General features: G+C 51.4%; 9 protein-coding genes across 9 annotated transcripts; 5 read left to right on the top strand and 4 right to left on the bottom strand.

The window, feature by feature from the left end:
* Positions 1 to 4: 4 nt before the first annotated feature.
* Positions 5 to 1,999, top strand: N7510_011756 (sulfatase family protein; the record flags this gene model as incomplete). Its single annotated transcript, XM_056983680.1, has 5 exons — positions 5 to 356; positions 408 to 883; positions 936 to 1,422; positions 1,478 to 1,599; positions 1,652 to 1,999. The coding sequence occupies 5 exons, from the start codon at positions 5 to 7 to the stop codon at positions 1,997 to 1,999; spliced, it is 1,785 nt and encodes a 594-aa protein (XP_056829174.1).
* Positions 2,000 to 2,538: 539 nt separating this feature from the next.
* On the top strand, positions 2,539 to 6,565 carry N7510_011757 (MFS transporter/fungal specific transcription factor domain-containing protein; the record flags this gene model as incomplete). The annotated part of the gene is made up of 12 exons (XM_056983681.1): positions 2,539 to 2,690; positions 2,838 to 3,103; positions 3,165 to 3,335; positions 3,395 to 3,791; positions 3,841 to 3,993; positions 4,046 to 4,310; positions 4,579 to 4,690; positions 4,739 to 4,781; positions 4,875 to 4,919; positions 5,141 to 5,541; positions 5,590 to 6,291; positions 6,345 to 6,565. 12 exons carry the CDS (start codon positions 2,539 to 2,541, stop codon positions 6,563 to 6,565), a joined length of 2,928 nt encoding a protein of 975 aa, XP_056829175.1.
* Positions 6,566 to 6,621: 56 nt separating this feature from the next.
* On the bottom strand, positions 6,622 to 8,160 carry N7510_011758 (uncharacterized protein; the record flags this gene model as incomplete). The annotated part of the gene is made up of 7 exons (XM_056983682.1): positions 6,622 to 6,929; positions 6,977 to 7,039; positions 7,095 to 7,205; positions 7,261 to 7,504; positions 7,551 to 7,748; positions 7,800 to 7,892; positions 7,945 to 8,160. 7 exons carry the CDS (start codon positions 8,158 to 8,160, stop codon positions 6,622 to 6,624), a joined length of 1,233 nt encoding a protein of 410 aa, XP_056829176.1.
* Positions 8,161 to 8,546: 386 nt separating this feature from the next.
* N7510_011759 (uncharacterized protein) lies at positions 8,547 to 10,157 on the top strand (the record flags this gene model as incomplete). Its single annotated transcript, XM_056983683.1, has 4 exons — positions 8,547 to 8,970; positions 9,024 to 9,697; positions 9,747 to 9,812; positions 9,867 to 10,157. 4 exons carry the CDS (start codon positions 8,547 to 8,549, stop codon positions 10,155 to 10,157), a joined length of 1,455 nt encoding a protein of 484 aa, XP_056829177.1.
* A 583-nt stretch (positions 10,158 to 10,740) lies between these two features.
* N7510_011760 (uncharacterized protein) lies at positions 10,741 to 11,887 on the top strand (the record flags this gene model as incomplete). Its single annotated transcript, XM_056983684.1, has 3 exons — positions 10,741 to 11,253; positions 11,303 to 11,528; positions 11,580 to 11,887. The coding sequence occupies 3 exons, from the start codon at positions 10,741 to 10,743 to the stop codon at positions 11,885 to 11,887; spliced, it is 1,047 nt and encodes a 348-aa protein (XP_056829178.1).
* Positions 11,888 to 12,032: 145 nt separating this feature from the next.
* On the bottom strand, positions 12,033 to 13,165 carry N7510_011761 (alpha/beta hydrolase; the record flags this gene model as incomplete). The annotated part of the gene is made up of 3 exons (XM_056983685.1): positions 12,033 to 12,100; positions 12,151 to 12,813; positions 12,871 to 13,165. 3 exons carry the CDS (start codon positions 13,163 to 13,165, stop codon positions 12,033 to 12,035), a joined length of 1,026 nt encoding a protein of 341 aa, XP_056829179.1.
* Positions 13,166 to 13,449: 284 nt separating this feature from the next.
* N7510_011762 (FAD-dependent oxidoreductase) lies at positions 13,450 to 14,720 on the top strand (the record flags this gene model as incomplete). Its single annotated transcript, XM_056983686.1, has 2 exons — positions 13,450 to 14,413; positions 14,467 to 14,720. The coding sequence occupies 2 exons, from the start codon at positions 13,450 to 13,452 to the stop codon at positions 14,718 to 14,720; spliced, it is 1,218 nt and encodes a 405-aa protein (XP_056829180.1).
* Positions 14,721 to 14,891: 171 nt separating this feature from the next.
* Positions 14,892 to 16,504, bottom strand: N7510_011763 (glycoside hydrolase family 72 protein; the record flags this gene model as incomplete). Its single annotated transcript, XM_056983687.1, has 3 exons — positions 14,892 to 16,309; positions 16,358 to 16,383; positions 16,440 to 16,504. 3 exons carry the CDS (start codon positions 16,502 to 16,504, stop codon positions 14,892 to 14,894), a joined length of 1,509 nt encoding a protein of 502 aa, XP_056829181.1.
* Positions 16,505 to 17,939: 1,435 nt separating this feature from the next.
* Positions 17,940 to 18,358, bottom strand: N7510_011764 (DUF2406 domain-containing protein; the record flags this gene model as incomplete). Its single annotated transcript, XM_056983688.1, has 3 exons — positions 17,940 to 18,043; positions 18,096 to 18,179; positions 18,238 to 18,358. The coding sequence occupies 3 exons, from the start codon at positions 18,356 to 18,358 to the stop codon at positions 17,940 to 17,942; spliced, it is 309 nt and encodes a 102-aa protein (XP_056829182.1).
* Between the last annotated feature and the right edge of the window lie 186 nt (positions 18,359 to 18,544).

The raw sequence follows: 18,544 nt of genomic DNA on the forward strand, positions 1-18,544 counted from the left end.
CGCCATGAAACTCAATACTGCTCTCGCTGGCCTGCTCGCCGTCATTGAAGGCGCAGCAATCGCTCAAGCAGATGCGCAGGCCGTATTTCAAGCGGTCCTAGGGTCCAGTGAATCGTCGCCATTGCCGTCACTATCACATCGACAACCGAATATTCTTTTTATCATTACGGACGATCAAGACCTGCAGCTCGACTCGGTGGCCTATACTCCCCTAATCGCAAAACACCTACGCGACAAAGGCACCACCTTTGCCAATCATTTTGTTACTACCTCTCTCTGCTGTCCCTCTCGAGTCTCTCTCTGGAGCGGTAAACTGGCTCATAATACAAACGTCACGGACGTGAGCCCGCCCTATGGTAAGACTGTCGCAGCTCTAAGTCCATTTTATACGCGTCTAATTGCCCCAGGTGGCTACCCGAAATTTGTGGAGCGCGGATTCAACAATAACTTCCTGCCGGTCTGGCTTCAACAAGCCGGCTATGACACCTACTATACTGGAAAACTCTTCAATGCGCACACAATCGAGAACTATGACAGTCCACACGTCAATGGGTTCAACGGATCCGATTTCTTGCTTGACCCTTACACCTATGCCTACCTGAATGCGACCTTTCAGCGAAATCACGACCCTCCGGTAAGCTATGAGGGGCAGCACACAACTGATGTGATTACTGAGAAAGCACTCGGGTTCTTGAATGATGCATTGGAGGGAGACCGGCCATGGTTCGTCGCACTGGCTCCCATCTCACCTCACTCGAACGTCGACCCCTCTCGTCTGAACGATGGAGAAGTCACGTTCTCTGCTCCCATTCCCTTGGAACGGCATCAGCATCTTTTTGAGGGTGTGCAGGTACCTCGGACAGAGCATTTCAATCCGGACGAGGTAGGTGCATGGCCTTTTTTCTGGGTGTTCCACAGATCTGACTTTTTACCAGCCGAGCGGCGTTAGCTGGATACAAGATCTTCCCAAGCAGAACGAGTCCGTTGTAGAGTACAATGACCACTTTTACAGGTCCCGTCTGCGCGCTCTACAGGGCGTGGACGAACTTGTAGATGCGGCCATTACTCGGCTAGAGGAGAGTGACCAACTCGACAACACTTATATCTTCTACACATCAGACAACGGATTTCATATCGGCCAGCACCGGCTGCCGCCCGGAAAGACCTGCGGGTTTGAAGAGGATATCCGAGTTCCGTTCTTTATCCGCGGGCCTGGTGTACCCGAGGGGGTGGTACAAAATGCCGTCACAACTCATATAGATCTAGCACCGACGTTTTTCCAGCTGGCCGGGATTCCGGCAAGGGATGATTTCGATGGCACACCCATACCGATCGATCCCAGCTCCAAAGCAACGCGTCACGAGCATGTGACCGTGGAATATTGGGGCAAGGGAGTCGCGGAAGGGGCATTTGGTGACATCGGTCAGTAACTATCCTGCCAAATGCTTGAACAGTAGATGCTAATATCAATATTTAGGTCCCAGTGGTTCGAACATGATCGGTAACCACACGTACAAGTCAGTGCGGCTCATAGGTGAAGGCTATAATTTGTATTATTCGGTGTGGTGCAACAACGAGCATGAACTTTATAATCTTGCTGTGAGTTCGCCTTCCTATTCCACTCCAGGAACCCGTGCTAATGTCCTTGAAGACCGATCCTTACCAGCTACACAACTTGCACCCATCAAGTTCTCCAGCTAATTACACAGAGCCTCAAATTCTCGGACGCCGTTTATACGATGTTATAAACCGGCTAGATGCTTTGCTGTTGGTTTTAAAATCCTGCGTGGGAATTTCCTGTATCGAGCCCTGGAATGTCCTCCAGCCGGGTGACTCCGTGCGTACTCTACGGGATGCTCTGGACGTTGAATATGACAGCTTCTACAGTCAACAGCCCAGGGTGTCCTTTGATTGGTGTGATGCTGGATATGTGATTGAAGCGGAAGGCCCCCAAGTGGCATTAACTAGACATGGCTTGAACTGGGATATTTGGACATAGCCAATAATAACGTAGAAAAAGTCTTGATATTTAAAGTGTATGGATTGCCAGGAAGTGATTTTCTCAAAATAAAAGGATTCTAGCATGAAGAATTGCCGACAAGAGGTCCGGTCCAGCTGTGCCGGGGGATGTATCCCTTGTTTCAAGGAGAATCAACACGACCGCGCGTCCAAGCAGAGCTTTGACAAAGGATTAGTCTAGTCTGAATACACTAATAATCCAAACGAAGCTTGCCAATCCCTGCTCTGAGTCCGTCGGCAAAGTGGTTTTTATTTTACCGTTGATGGGGCCTTATCAAATCCACCCTAAATTGCGCCATAGCCCCTCGCCGTGTCGCGACATGGACTAGGCCACATTTCACAGCTTAAGCGGAATCTAGATGCTATTACGGAACTGAGTAGTTGCGTAATTTGTGCTGGGTACTCTGGGGGCCACGATCTTATAAGAAGCATCGTCTGCTGCCGATTAAATTACAGCTAAAACAAGCCAGGCACGACTCCTTGAGCCTATCACCCTGTCGATACTATTCCTCTACAATCATGGCGCGTGGCCGGCCGGATCCAAAGGTGATTTCTCAAGAGAGTCTCCCTGAGAAAAATATTTTGCGTGACGAGGTACTTGAGTCACCTCCAAGCGATGTCGACCATGGTATCATCAAGGACTGGGATAATGAGTCTCGGATTCGACTTAAGTGAGTGCCACAAGCCATCACCCAAAAAAAAAAAAAAAACCAGCTCTAAAGGTTTATTTTATTTTATTTCAACAGAATAGACTTCATTTTGCTTCCCTGCCTCGCCTTGGCATTCTTTTCTTTGCAACTTGACCGGGGTAATATCAGCGCTGTATTGACTTCTACTATAACGAAAGACCTGAATATCACAACCAATCAGATCAACATCGGAACACAGCTGTTGTCTGCGGGAATCGTACTCTCTGAGATACCATCCAATATTATCATGCAAAGGATAGGACCTCGCGTTTGGCTGTCGGGTCAGCTCTTTGCGTGGGGACTCGTTGCCACCTTCCAGGCCTTTATCCAGTCATATCCAGCTTACCTGGTAACCCGTATCCTGCTCGGACTTTGTGAAGGTGGTTTTATTCCAGGTAAGTGAACTCCATCTTTATTATGAGCCATGAGATGTCTGATTGACATACTCGACCGTAGGTGCTCTCTACTACTTGTCCACCTGGTACAAGAAAGACGAGACCAGCTTTCGCACTACCCTCTTCTTCTATGGACAAATGTTTGCCTCTGCTACATCCAGTTTGATTTCAGCCGGTCTTCTTCGACTATCTGGAACGGGAGGCCTAGAAGGATGGCGGTGGATCTTTTTGGGTAGGCTCTTGTTTGTACCCGCCAAGGAGCCCCTAGCTAACTTGGACCTGCTCAAACAGTCGAAGGCCTCATCACCATCTTTGTTGGGATTGTTTTTACTCTCTTTGTCCCCCCTGCAGCAGGCGATGGTCGTGCTTTAATTGGCATGGGCCGTTGGAGCTATTTTAGCGAAAGAGAGACACAAATAATCCGCAATCGAGTTCTGCTGGACGACCCTCGCAAGGCCCGTGGGCAGATTCAGATCTCACGGTCCGATATCTGGAAGACTGTTTGCCAGCCGCGCATTTTGCAACACGCCTTTTTGACATTGGTCTCCATGTCCGCGTTCCAAGGTTTGACGCAGTACACACCCAGCTTGATCAAGTCCCTCGGATTTGGAGCAGTCAGAGCCAATGCCCTAGCGTCTGTCCCCGTGTACTGTGGTATTGTGTGGCTGTCTGTCCTGGCTTATATTTCGTACGTTTCCACTTCAATCACAATATATTGTACTAACCATCTATGACAGTGATCGGGTTGGCCACCGTGGTCCTTTTGTCCTTCTGGCCATTACTTGGAACGTCATCTCCTACGCTTGTTTGCGAGCGAGCACATATTCCACATCAGCATGGCACCAGTATGGAGTCATTGCCGTGGCTAACGTGTCATATTGCAGCATGCAGTACGTTTGAATGCCAGTCTTGATCTGGAATCGGTGGCTAACTGATGTCTAGTATTCTGAACGTCGGTTGGCTGTCTGTTTACTGTACCACCCCTCAGGAACGAAGTGTTGCGATGGCACTTATTGTGATGGCCGCCAACTGTGCTGGTATTTCGGGCTCCCAGATCTTCCGCACGTCTGATGCTCCCAAGTATTTGCACGGCCTCACAGCTATATGTGCGCTGGCCGGAGTGTCATGGGTACTTGCCCTGGTTCTCGGCGTGCAGTACTATATTAGCCGCAAGAAGGCGTTAGTGGTTGATAGCGAGGCAAATCGGGTAAGGCAATAAGGCGATGTCAAACCTGATTTCTTTTTATGAGTAATGATTGAGATGCGGATCTAGCGATGATAAACAGACAGTATTGCATTTAACTTATCTTCCTTTCAATGGTGCCATTTGCCCTTCTAACTTCCACCGGCCCCAATCAATTCCATACTGGATTCGGAAATCTGGGGAAGCTCATTTGACCCCGCACCCCCGTATCCGACGACCATGCCAAAATAGGTAATCGATAAGGCCAGTCGGATCGGAAATGTCCCGATAGGAAGATAAGAGCCATGGCACCGTCGCTTCACCTCCTGTCTATCCTCCAGTTCCTCGAGAGCCTGGCCACCATGAGTACACCCGCCCGAGTCTGCGCTCGCTGCTCACGCATCGTGAGTGCTTCGCCCCCAAATGTTACCGAGGTGGTACTAATTCAACAGAAACAACGGTGCGACGGTGGTCTGCCCTGCTCGCGCTGCACCCGTAAGCTCCCACTCTGAAAGATTTAGGAAATACCTGACAGGACAGGCTTGGGCCATGTATGTGCACCGCGTAAAACAGTAACCGATTCCTCAGATGGGGCCCTGGCGCCACAACGGCCACGTGCATCACGCTCCCGCGGTGGGTGTCTCCCCTGCAAGGCAAGGTAAATCCTTTGTCAGTGAACACGGCCCTTGCGTCGGACGCTAAAATGCTGTCTGCAGAAAAAAGAAATGTGACGAGAATCGCCCACGCTGCAGCGATTGTCGTCGGTTGAATCTGCCCTGCCGCTGGCCGGCAACTTCAGTGGGTCCAGAAAGCCCTGAGACAACTAGCTGGTCTCTCTCTCCTGGGTCTCCTAGAACCGTTATCTCGATCACCGATCCGAACGATCGATCCGACGGTGATCCGCTTGCCTTGAGCTCCCTGACCCCCGATGACGACGAGGAGTTCATTGCCACGCTCTTCCCACACCCTTTTCCCAAGCATAATGGCATTACCCTCTCTCTTAGCCGGTCCCCCTTATCCACCAATCCTCATTTGCGCAGTGAAGAGGACCGATCACTTTTTAACCACTACCTTCAGGTGGTGGCGGGCGCGCTCTCCCGGTCTCACTCCGATCGGAACCCGTTCCTTGTGACTCTCTTGCCCCTAGCAGCTACATCTAATACAGTGACCAGTGTCATATTGAGTCTGAGTGGATGCCATTGGAAGCGAGTCTATCCCACCATCTGGGGTCGTGCATTGACGCGGCAAGGCCAAGGTACATACACCCGAGCTCACAATGACTGTCAAACTAATTTTATGATAGCACTGGCCCAAGTCAACAGTCTTCTCAGTCGATCCGACCGCCAATCCATATTTGAAGCATGTACAACTGTTCTTTTATTATGCCTGACGGAGCTGTGTGATGGGCAGTCTAAGGCCTGGAAATGGCATCTGAAGGCAGCCGGTGCCATTCTCAAGTCCCCTGCGATGCGATCACTGGTCTCAACGGATGAGTGGACGTTCTGTATTAGTTTGTTCCACTACCTGGATTCAATGTCAACCATCTCCCGGTGCAAACCACCATTGCTGCATGAAGGTGATAGCATGACGGAGTTGAGCAGCTCCCTTCGACGCTCCAGTGTGCCCGAACTGACTCATAGTCACTCCACGGATGCTATCTATGGGATCTCTCCCGTGCTCTTTGACTATCTCGGTATGGTCAATATTCTGGCTAATCACCGGAGCCGACGCGTGGACGAGCTCTCCGAAATTGGCTTCCGAGCATCCGCGATACACTTGGAGAATCGGATCAATGAGTGGCGCGTGGAACATGACCGCATAGACACGATTGATGGTCGTGAGCTCGATACCGAGCGAGCCACGACGGCTTTTGAATGGGCGATCCGCCTGCGTTTACATCAAATCGTCGAGGGCTACGATCCATTCCATGAAATTGTCGAGGGCGCCGTAACCACCATCTTGGATGCTGTTCGAGAGATACCGTACGCCAGTAAGGTTGAAGGATGTGAGTTGATCCCTTGCCTCTGCGCAAATGATGCTGACCGGTCTATCACAAAGGCCTTTTGTTTCCCTTGGTGATAGCAGGAGCGAGCAGCATCAGCGTTGAACGGCGCATGGTTGTGAAAGAGCGACTCATGGTCCTAGAGAGCACCTTGGGATTTTCACACATCCAATACGCTCGTCAATTGTTGGAAGCGGTGTGGAAGAGTGGAAGTACTTCAGGGCTCAACTGGGCGGCTGTCCGGTATAATCAATTCCCCGGCGTCGTATTCATTTAAGACATGTATGGATGTACCGTATTGATTGCAAGCGATTCTTTATTTCGATAAAGTATTTAATTGCGCTCTCGTACTTCCAATAGATGCTCCCGCATATTATACCCGCAGACATCCTCGATGGTCAGCTTCCCAGGTCGATCGGTTGTTGAGCTCCAGCCAATTCGCTCGTTCAGATCTTCTCGAGCCCGGAAACTCGCCTCCTGCACACGAGTGGCACGCTCTTTGCGCAATGACTCGTACAACTCTAGCCCCTCTGCCACTCCATAGTCAGCCCGGAAATCCTTGTGGAAGATGAGACCCAGGGCTCCGGCATCTTCAAAGGCCATGCAAGAGCCCTGCGATTGGTCCGGCATCATGGGATGTGCTGTGGCATGGTGTCAGTGTAGATCGGAGAGGAATTGAGATACATACCGGCATCCCCAAGCAGGCAGACCTTGCCCTTGACCCAGTACGGATAGGGCTGATGCCGATACACTGGCGTACCAACTTGTTAGTTTCTGTGTCCGCGGAGGCAGGAAGGATTACATACAGCGCCACATCTTGATATCGTCGGCATTCAGCATCAAAGTCCTCATGCGCGGGTCGAGATCGACAAAGGTGTCAGCTAGCTGCTGCGGTGACGCACTGATGTCCCATCCGTCTGAAGTCTGATGATTAGCTTCGGCTATCTCTTTGCGGCCTGCAAAAGCACTCACCGTCGCGCAGGTTGTTGTGCGAGGCTGGATAAAAGCAATAACAGCTGACGACCTCGCCGTTGCTGCATGGCGACATAACAATCTTGTTAATACCAAATCCACCCCAGTACTCGATGGCCTCGTTTGAAATATAGTCCTCGAGGCCCAACTCCCGGAGCTTGTCGGCGCCAATGATGCAGCGGTAGCAACAGGATGTTGACATCTCAAAGTCGGGTGTGATTCCAATCAGGGTACGTGTCAGAGACTGGCTTGTTAGCGATGGTTCCAATCCAGACCAGCAGCTCTCTTACCCGAATTCCATCCGCAGCCACAATGATGTCGGCTGACGCTTCGTCGCCATTTTCGAATTGAATCCGACCCTTGTCCGCGTCCACGCCAATTGCTTTGTGGTTGACTTTCAGGACGCACTGAGGACCCTGCCCGGGTGCCTCGAAGGCCGACTTGAGAAGCTCATTGTGGATGTCAATTCGATGGAAGTTGTTATAGTCCTAAGCCGCCGTCAGCGCATGTAGTTTTCTGCTATTCGGGCTCCCGCATACCGTTCCGAACTTGGCTTTGTAGTCGCCCAGCGGATATGTGTTTTGCACCGTGCCGCTAGACCAGTCATGCATGATCAGTTGTTTCAGAATGACCTGCCGAGCTGGTTAAAATTTGAGGAACCACCATCTAGATGATCGCGCGTACCGGTTTCGCAGCCTTCACGTCGACGCCCCATTCCTCTAGGAAACGCGATCCATTGGAGGCTGCACTGAGCGACGCGCCGACTTCGTTGGCAAAGTCGTATCGCTCATAGACGGTAATGGCATGACCCTGACGACGCAGTGCCACGGCAGCTGCGAGACCACCCAGACCGGCGCCAATAATGGCGACCTGGAGGGGCGAGTCTGTACGAGATGGCATGTTGGGAGAATTACAGATGTGACGTTCATGGAGCACAGTCGCGGCCGGACCACCTCCTGCGCGGTGAATATATAATCATCGTCGATGAAGCTCGTCGTCGGATTCTTGCCTGGGCTTCCGGCTGCCTATCGGCATTGGCGGCGATAAGCGACGGGTGGTCGACGGGTCCACGTTTATCTATGCGACGGTCGCGTGGTGGGTCCGTCTAAGTTGACGATCCCTGCCGAATCCTGGATTAACGCGGACTGATTGTCTGGGGAAAGAAGCTTTGAGATACGAAGCCGCTCGGTATCTCTCACCCCTGGGTTCAGCCACCCCAAGGCCCATAAAGCCTACCATACCGTCGAATATGACTCTGGGACGATCTTTCATTTTCCTGCCTCGCAATGGAGAAAGAACAGGAAGTCGCGAAGAACTCTTCGTCCGAGGACTGCTCTTTGGGCGCTCTGACCATGGAAGACAAGCAGCTCGTCCGCAAAATTGACTGGCAGCTGCTACCTATCATGTTCCTCACCTATTTCTTGCAGATGATTGACAAGATCTCAATCAATTACGCGAACGTGATGGGTATCCAAGATGACCTGGGGATGAATGGCAATGATTTCTCCTGGCTTGCAACGGCATTCTTCATTGCCTATGCGGTCGCCGAACTTCCGCAGGGTGTACTTTTGCAGCGATTCCCTATCACCAAAGTGCTCGGTGCCAATGTCTTCTGCTGGGGAATTATTCTCTGTTGTTCTTCCGCTTCCAGCAATTTTCGAGGAATACTAGCCTTACGGATCTTGCTGGGGCTGGTGGAATCCGTTATAGGTGAAGCTACCACCCACGGTTCGAGCGTGTGCTAATACGGTATCGTTTTGCAGCCCCCTCGTTGACAATATACACAAGCATGTGGTATACCCGCGCCGAGTCAACACCTCGGTATGGCCTTTGGTACTGCGGACTGGGAGTCGGCCAGATTGCCGGTGGGCTCATCTCTTTTGCCGCTCAACATGCTTCTCCCAGTCTGTATTTCGGCGGCTGGCGGATCATGTTTGTGGTCATTGGTGCCGTCAATGTGCTGGTTGCGCTTCTGGTCCTGTTTGTCCTCCCCGAGAGTCCAGCCACGGCCAAGTTCCTTACCACGGCCGAAAAGGAACGTTTGGCCGAACGATTGCGACAGGATCAAGCTGGAGTAGGACTCAAAGTTTTTCGCTGGCGATCTGTCCTGGAAGCGTTTGGAGATCTCCAGACATGGTTGTTGGTGCTGCTCACTATCCTAATCACCATTCCCAGTGGTGTGATCACCACCTTTTCGGCCATCCTCATTGTGGGATTTGGATACGATTCGAAGGAGAGTGCTCTGCTCAACATGCCGTCCGGAGTGGTGAGCATTGCGTCAACCATGGTTTCTACCATCGCGATCGCCAGAGGATTTTCGAGATGGTTGGCGATCGACTTGCTCTTGCTTCCGACGCTGTTGGGATCATGCCTGATGTCATTTCTCCCCACATCCAACAAGGGAGGCTGTCTGGCAGGTATCTACCTGGTGAATACGGTATGTCTTCATTTTTCTTCGCTGAAACCGGATGACACTAACCAATCAGACTGTCGCCCCTCTAGCGTTGATCTACGCTTGGACTGGCGCAAATTTCAAGGGGTATACTATGAAGGTGAGTTCACCATTTTATAGTCGCTGACTGGACCTTGCTTTCTGACTATCTTAGGTCTCTGGTGCTGCAATTATATCTACTGCCTTTAGCATTGCCAACATCATCGGCCCACAAACCTTCCAGGCCCGGGATGCGCCTCAGTATATCCCTGCCAAAATAACGCTGGTTGCGGTCAACGCCGCAGCTATCGTCGTGTCTACCATTCTAAGAATCATGTATGGTCGGCGTAACACTATCGCCGACCATCTGGGGACACCAGCACGAAGCAAACTGGAGGCACGGATGGCTGGAAAACAGACTGTGCAAGACGTCCATGACGACCAAAGCTTCCGCTATGTCTACTGAATGGATCGTTAGCATTATATGGGGTTCCGTTCCTTTGCGGAGTAGTGTAGCAACGTTGAACGAGGAATTTGGTAATTCAAATCAGCTATCAACAAAGGAGACTAAGAGTGAACCATATTTATAAATATGCAAAGTCCCTCATCGATTTCCATTTTTGTCGGTGTTTGAGATTATTAGAATTTCCGGCCAAGTGCTCTACCTTAGTTCCCAGACAGACCATCCTTCCTAAGAATTTCTCTTTGGGGAAATTTGGCAATTCAGACCCAATTCTCAGAAATAGTCTTCCGGGGGTTTTTTACGAGATATACCGTTGGCTGATGATGGACATGTTGACGTGCGGGAAGTTTTTATAACAACCTCGAATCTACTGCACCCAGCGGCAGACACTCACTTTGACGCTTAGAAATTGATGCTAATCGGATTGAATAGTCGCTACCCGTAGGCCGCCGAGAACCCCCGCGTTCACAGTTTCAGGGCTAGGGGTTATCGGAAAGCGCCCGATCTATCCGACGGTGCGGATAGGAAGCCCCAAAGTATAAGAATCTGGTCGAGTCTTATGGTACAGCTCATAATTCCATCCACCATGCCTCCAATTGATCCCGGATCTCTCGTCCTAGTGACTGGTGGAAATGGATTCATCGCGGCTCACTGTCTTGCAACTCTTCTGCGTTCCCAATACCGCGTCCGTGCAACAGTGCGCTCCACAGACAAGGCGAAGGAAACTCGCAAAGCATTGAGCGCGGCCGGTACAGAGAATTTATCAAACCTAGAGCTTGTGGTCGTGCCGGACCCGAATGATCTTAAAGCATTTTCCAACGCGGTGCGCGACTGCCAGGCCATCCTCCACTTGGCATCGGCGTTTACCTACGATGCGCGCCCAGGGGAGTTTGAAGAAAAGTTGATGGCCCCTGCGCTGAAAGGGACACAAACTGTCTGCGAAGCTGCGAAACAACACTCCTCTGTTCGACGGCTGGTCATCATGTCCAGCTTCGCTAGCGTCTACGACGCCAGTTTGGGTTTGCAGCCTGGACGTGTCTACACCGAGAAGGATTGGTCTCCACTGTCATATGAAGACGGGGTGAATGCACCAGCTGTGGTATGGGGGTCCTTCTTTTCATATCCAGCATACTGCTAATTTCAAATAGCCTGTCGCATACCGCGCCTCAAAAGTTGTCGCTGAACGCGCCGCCTGGGATTATGTTCGAGAGCATCCGGTCCAATATCAACTAGTGGCACTTTGCCCTGGGATGGTTTTTGGCCGCATGATCCATCCCATAGAGTCACTCTCCCAGTTGAATGCAAGCAATCAAATTGTGTGGCAGGTCCTGAGTGCAGGCAAGGACGGGGAGTTGCCTCCAACGAAAGCGCCAGGTATGTTACCTCATTCCATCCCAAACTCCTACGCTAATGAGTTATTTCCAGTGTGGGTTGATGTTGAGGATCTAGCGGAGACATGTTTGAAGGCGCTGACTTTCTCTGCGAGCGGACACGAGCGATTCCTGATCACCCAGGCATCTTACGACACTCAGGAAATCGGGGATATTATTCGTGCCAGACTTCCACAGAGTCACCAGAGGATTCCAGTGGGAGATCCTGGTAAGCGCATTGCGGACACGCATTATTCGTGTGATTCAGCGAAGGCGCAGATGATATTGGGTGTTAATTTACGGCCATTAGAGGCGTCTATCGTTCCATTGGCACATCAACTATACGCCCTGGAAGGTCGCTGATAATATTTAGCAGTATATTTGTGCGAGAATCATGCATTTGTTATTCCAGTGAACTTCAAGAGTGACTTGCTGTAGAAAGTTTACGATAACCTATTCTGTCTTGCATTCCATCTAGCTCTAAGTCATGCCAATATTGTATGCACCTCTATCGGTGAAGCGTAGCCTTAATATGTTCCGCCGTCAAGTCAATAAATTGCTTCGCCTGCCACAGATCTGGGAGAGGTGTCAACGAGTGTTTTGAGAGGATATAGATCGCAACTCACCTTTGTCCATATGCATGAATGGATGTGGGACACCGGCAAACCGCTTCTGGATCACTTCATTGCCTCCTTCGATCAATTTTTGCGCATATGCTTCGCCCTCATCCCGCAACGGGTCACAACCTGCGGTGTAAAGGACTGTTTTCGGCAGCCGGGTGAAATCAGGGGCTTGCAAAATGTTTGCAAACCATTTCACCGCGGCCAGCTGGGCCTTTCGATCAGGGCCGTCAGCAGCGATGCTCTGCCATTTCAAGTTGTCAAACCATTTCAAGCGTCCCCAGTTGAGCGTTGGCGCATGCTCCATCTGCTTCATTGACGGCCAGGGTGCCTCGGCCGCAGAGCTGTATTTTGAGATGTCGTCGATCACCGGGGTCCCCACAGCAATGAGCTGCAGAGGCAGATTGGCATCGCGGGCGAGATGTGCACACACTAAAGCAATATTTGCGCCCGCTGAAACACCTCCCAGCGAGATGCGGCCGGGATTGATATTGAATTTTTCGCCGTTCGAATGGATGTACTGCAGCGCTGCGAAGGAGTCCTGAACGCCAATCGGAAAGGCGTGTTCGGGCACCAGTCGGTATTCCACATCAATTACGCAGACATTCGCCTTGACGCAGAGATGCTTGCAGATATGTGCTTCTGTCTCAAGATCACCGAGGCCCCATCCTGTTCAGACACACGTTTAGCCAGTTCACTTTTGCCATATTTTTCGTGTCTCCCTACCGCCGCCATGAAAATCCACATGTACTGGCCACGGACCAGGCGCTGCCGGCTCGTACACTCGCACGGGAATTGGATCGCCATTATGACCCAGAACCTGAGTATCGTAGATGCGTGCGCAGTCGGGTGCTGGCCCGGTCCCGTACGAGTAGAGGACCGAATATTTGCTGCGGAGGACAGATAGATCAATGGGACCCACGGGGGTGTTCGCGACGTGGTCATTGTAGAGCTGGATGAACACCGGGTCCAGGTGAGGCAGGACGGCCGGGTGAATCGGGTTGAGCGCTTCGTGTGACATGTTTGAAATGTTACAAGGACGGACTGGGAGCGACGAGGGCAATAATCCTTAACTTCCCGGCTTCTCTTTATATGACTAACCCCGGCCTGACATAGTTACATGTGCAGGTATTCCAAGCCGTCGGATTGGCGACGCAGCCGACGGGACAACGTGAAGCCGATAAGCCTTATCTATGCGACGGCCTCGGATCCGTGAGGCTTTTGGTACATCTGCCGAGACACAAAAAGGTGCGGGATGGCAAGAAATGATAATTTCCAGGACCCTCAAGATTAAAGAGAAACACTATGGACCCTGTTCTGATCGTGGGCGCTGGTATCGTCGGCTTAACCTTGGGCCAGGCGTTGAAGCAAAAGAACATCCCCTTCGAGATCTACGAGCGCGATGCGACCCTCGATGCCCGGGGCCAGGGCTGGGCCATTACGCTGCACTGGGCCCTGGAATACATGCTAAAAATGCTACCTGACGACACACTGGCGCGCATTCGGGACGTCCAGGTAGATCCGGATGTCGCGCGCAGCGACAGTGGGAATTTCCTTTTCATCAATCTCCAGACCGGCGAGCCGAAGTTCAAAATCCCTCCCAACGTCCGGTGGCGCGTCAACCGAGAGAAAATGCGCCGCGCGTTATTCCATGGGATCGAGGATCGCGTCCATTGGGGGCGCCGTGTGGTGGGCCTGGAACTGGCACAGAAGGACCAAGTACACCTGGTGCTTGCAGATCAAACTACGGTGACGGGCCGGATGGTTGTCGGTGTCGAAGGCAGCCGTTCACTGGTTCGGCAGGTGCTGCGACCAGACGCGTTCAGCAATACACCTCTCGAAATCAACTTCACCGGCGTCGCGGTGGATCTGACCCCTGACGAGATCCAACCGTTGCGGGCCATGGATCCACTTCTCTTTCAAGGCTGCCATCCTCCCACGGGGGCCTTCTTCTGGTTCTCTATGCTGGAAACACCGCAGGTTAATGGCACGGCGGGATCCGATGTCGAACGATATCGAGCTCAGATCTGCATGTCCTGGCCAGTGCGAGGACCAGAGGATGAGGTTGCTGCCACAGATGAAGGTCGTCTGGCCAACATGAAGCGCCGTGCACAGGGATTTGTGCCTTTCCTGCAGCAAGCAGTGGACCGTATCCCAGCTGGGACCCGCGTCACCGAGATCAAATTGGCCGACTGGGAATGTCTGCCGTGGGATAATCATACCGGCCGCGTAACACTGGCGGGGGACGCAGCGCATGCGATGACAATGTGTAAGATTAAGCCCATTATTGTCGAAAGGACAGGTAGTGACTGACTGCCCCAGACCGCGGAGAAGCAGCAAATCATGGCCTTCTCGATGCATACCGACTCATGGAAGCCATTGACAAAATCTACGCCGGCTCATCCTCGGCAGCCGCGGCAATCGACCAATACGAAGCAGAGATGAGAGACCGGACGAGCCGGGCAGTGCGATTAAGTCGCCAGGCTTGTCGAGATGCCCATGACTGGGAGAGATTAGATGAAACGTCGGCTATTTTAACGAAGAGGGCTGTCGTAGGATCTGGTACAAATCAATAAACTGATATCACGAATCATATGCATTGTTCAGACTAAGCCAGGTTAACTCGAATGGAACTGCGTACAGGAAGATGACCCAGATGTCAAGAAGAAAGAATGCAAGTCGACAAGGTACTTGCTGCCATAAAGGACAGGGTAGAGAGAATGAAGCACTCAGCAACCCTAAATGGATTATAGCAGGATCATTCCCAAGCCCGCCAGCACCGCCGTCGTTATGTATGCACCTATCTGAAAAGAGCCAGCCACTACGCTGGAGTGCATGCTGACAGGAGCGCCGGCGGTTGACGCAGTGGATGTGCCTGAATCCGCCGTGGCCGTAGCCTCTGTGGTGACAGTACCAAGGCCTGCAGTACCTGCCTCCTTCATTTGCATGGAGCAGGTGCCCGTCGCCTTAGTGGTGACCTTGGTGGTGGCCGAACCTCCCCAGTTGCAGGCAGTGGCCACCTCTTTGTGTTCCGAGTAGTATTTGTTCAGGGCAAAGGCGAGCTTCTGCTTGGACTCGCACATGCTGTAGGCATTGTACAAGCCCGTGGTGCCATTGCCATTCAACCCCGTGCATGATGTCGAGCCACACACCGTGTTAAATAACTCGCCGTATTTGGAGCTGGAGACCGAGTCACTCACCACGCAAGCCGCAGCATTGTACATGCACTCACACAGATCTGCGTCTGGAGTCGGGGGCAGCGGAGAGGGCTTGGCCTTCCAGTCACTATCAACCGTGGGGCAGGTCTGCAGGCCGTTGGTCGGCGTGTAAGATGCCTTTTTGATGCCCGTGGGATCCACAGTGGCAATCTCCTCGGAGTAATAGGAGAAGTCGGGCCTCTTGCTGACGCTGGTGCTGTCTACTACTGAGACTAACCCGTAATCGTTCGCCTCCTGGAAGTACATATACACGATGCCACCGGACCAGACTTGGGCCATCGTATCGCCATATAGGGCTTTCACCTCTGTGAACGTGCGAGGTTCCACCTCGTTGCACCCATACTCAGAGAAGAAGACAGGGACGGCATAGTCCTTGAACTCCTCGGTGCGCGCTTTGTAACCGGACTGCACATAGTTCGAGTCACCGCACCAAGAATAGATGTTGTAGCCCCAGAAGTCGATGCTCTCTTCCACACTCTCGCAGTCAAAATATTCAGCCATGTGTTCACGAATGGCAGCCACATCCGCGGTCGCATATCCAACACCCATCGATCTATAACCCTTCTCTTTGATCCAGCTCTTCATATCACGAACAGAAGCCTTCACAAAGGCACTGGCATCTGTAGTGGCAATAGTGTTGGAGACCTCGTTGCCAGCAAAAAAGCCAATTGTGTTGTTGTATTGCGACAGCTCGTCAATGACACTAGTGTACCGAGTGTAAAGGCTGGTCAACCACTGTGGGTCATTTCGATTGATGGACTGAGATGGGTCCGACAGGTCAGAGATCAGGTAGATGCCTGCATCCGAAAGGAGCTTCATGCATTCCGAGTGGTCCGCATTGGGGTTGATCATATAAGTGCGAATGACGTTGGTTCGCAGCTCCTTGAGGATTGGAATGTCACGCTTGCACGCCTCCACGTCCGCAAGAGGATCTTTGTAGTTACTTTCTGTGGAGATTCAGTGAGACCATCTCTGGTTGAGTGTAGTTCTCTTACGCTGATAGGCAACACCGCGAAGATAGCTGCTGACTGTTAGTCTAGGTAATAGGAGAGGAAGTGTTTGCATCGCCTAACTCACAATTGAGTGTCATTGGCTGAGTAGAAGAACTTAGAGCCCTGTATGGAACGCGCATCAGTAACCATGATTTGCCCCAATTCGCAAGGGTTTGACCTTGATCACAATGGGGTCCAGGCTTGCCAGGGTGACCCCGATGAGTGTTGCAAATGAAAGAAAAGAGAGTTTCATTGTATATGTTGAGCAGATCTGTTGTCTGAAGCAACAGAAGGAAGATTGGCGAGGGGACTGGAGAGTTTTTGATAGATCTGTTATAGAGACGAAGAGTTATAGTTTCAAATCAAGAGCGCTGACCCAGCGAACAAGACGCTAAATGCAAAAAAAGGAAGCCAGGGGATCTCAAGAAATGAGGTATGTCGCTTGGCCAGTGGTCATTAAGACCCAAAGGCCCTTTCAACGAACTCCAATTCGTCCATTTAGGAGGGACGCGTATGGTAGACTTAGCCTTCATCCAGAGTCTCCATTATTCAATATGCAGAGCCAGACCGAATATGGCGGACCGCGTCAACTAGCCTTAGGGCTTGGGTGGATGCACATCGGTTCAACAGATCCGAGTCTAAAGAATGGTTCAGATGACCAACTCCACCTACCTATTTACAGTATGTGTTCCGGTTTCTGCAACTAAAATTGATAATACCGACGTACGGACTGAGCGGACCAGGCATCTACCGGCGTGGCTCAGATCAAGTCGAGATAGTATGGGGATACCGCGAAGACACCAGTATTTATCTAGAGACAATGGAGAGACAAAAATAGCTGGGGCCAGATGGGTAAGATTTCTTGAGTGAAAAAGTGATGCGAAGCAAAAGTATTTACCGGCTGACGCGGTGAAGTGGGGCTCCGCTCGAAATGGCGGCGACAGTGCGTATGTCTTGATGTTCGCATAATGGAGATGATATTTTTCTTTGCGCAAATCAATCGTTTTCGAATGCGACCATATTCTACTGTCACCATGTCTCGGTTTGATGGCGAGGTGTTGATGCTCCCGTTCGGCGATGGTTGCTTGGAAAGACTAGGCACCTACCTTAACGGAGTGGACTGGGAACTTAAATCGCTATCTTGTTCCTGCTTTAATGATAACCAACTAATCCGGGAGTGCTTTGAAGAGGTAACCCCGGGATCATGATTGGGATGCGCTCTTGGAAGTACGTCTCTACAGCAATTGTTGTCAATCCAGACAGCCCATAGCCCGATTGCCATATTTATGTACTTTATCGATCAGGTCGATCCAGAAGTATCCGAATTGGTGCGATTGTATCTCAATTTACTGTCAATTGTACCCCGGGCTCTATAGATGTCTGAGGCGTCATTCGTATAACACGAAGTCCAGAGACCCTAAGACAAAAGATAAATCATCTCAATTTCGTTATTAACGCCAATTCATAACTCCGCAAGAGTACTAATATATCACATAAAATCCACGGTTGAAGTACATGGCATAGTCGACGTTCCTTCGTTTCATCCTTTCATCCCAACATTACAGTCTCCCTGTCTCTTCGATCTCTAGTTATGTCGGCGATGGGACTCGATGGCAGCCTGGAATGATCGGATTGTATCCAGGGGCCGTTCCAGACGATTCCGGGTCGGGTTTGAAAGGTCCGGGTCGGCTATCTCCCGTCAGCATCGGGGTCCTTGCTCATGTTCTCCGGCGCAACTTACAAATAACCCGGCCATCCCGGTCTTTGTGCTGCATACTCCGCAGCGATACAATATCTCGAGTCGCTGGTTGGGTGTTCACCGCAACTGTGACGGTTAGTTAGTCTTGTGTGGCAGCAATAACTTAGGAGTTTCCGCAACGTACTTGGCTGTGCCTCATACAGTGCTAGGTTGGGGTCATTCTTGGTGTGCAGAGCCGTCTTTTGGCTGCTGTCTTGCGAGTTTATAGAGCCGGCGCGCTCACTAGACGAACGTGGGAAGGACATTGTGCGTGTGGAGTGTTGGATCGGATACCGTGGGCAGCAGAGTTGGGCTAACAAGGGGTAGGGCTGTAGGAAAGGGCTGTGGGAAGGGAATGCTTATATAGTAATGCAGTCACTCGCCCCTAAGAATAGAATTTTGTTCCAGCACGCAAGTCGTGGCAACATTGACGGATCAGAATGGCTGGCGAT

This window comes from Penicillium lagena (assembly GCF_028827675.1).
Source record: "Penicillium lagena strain IBT 129212 chromosome Unknown utg000008l_segment0_segment0, whole genome shotgun sequence".
Taxonomy (NCBI): domain Eukaryota; kingdom Fungi; phylum Ascomycota; class Eurotiomycetes; order Eurotiales; family Aspergillaceae; genus Penicillium; species Penicillium lagena.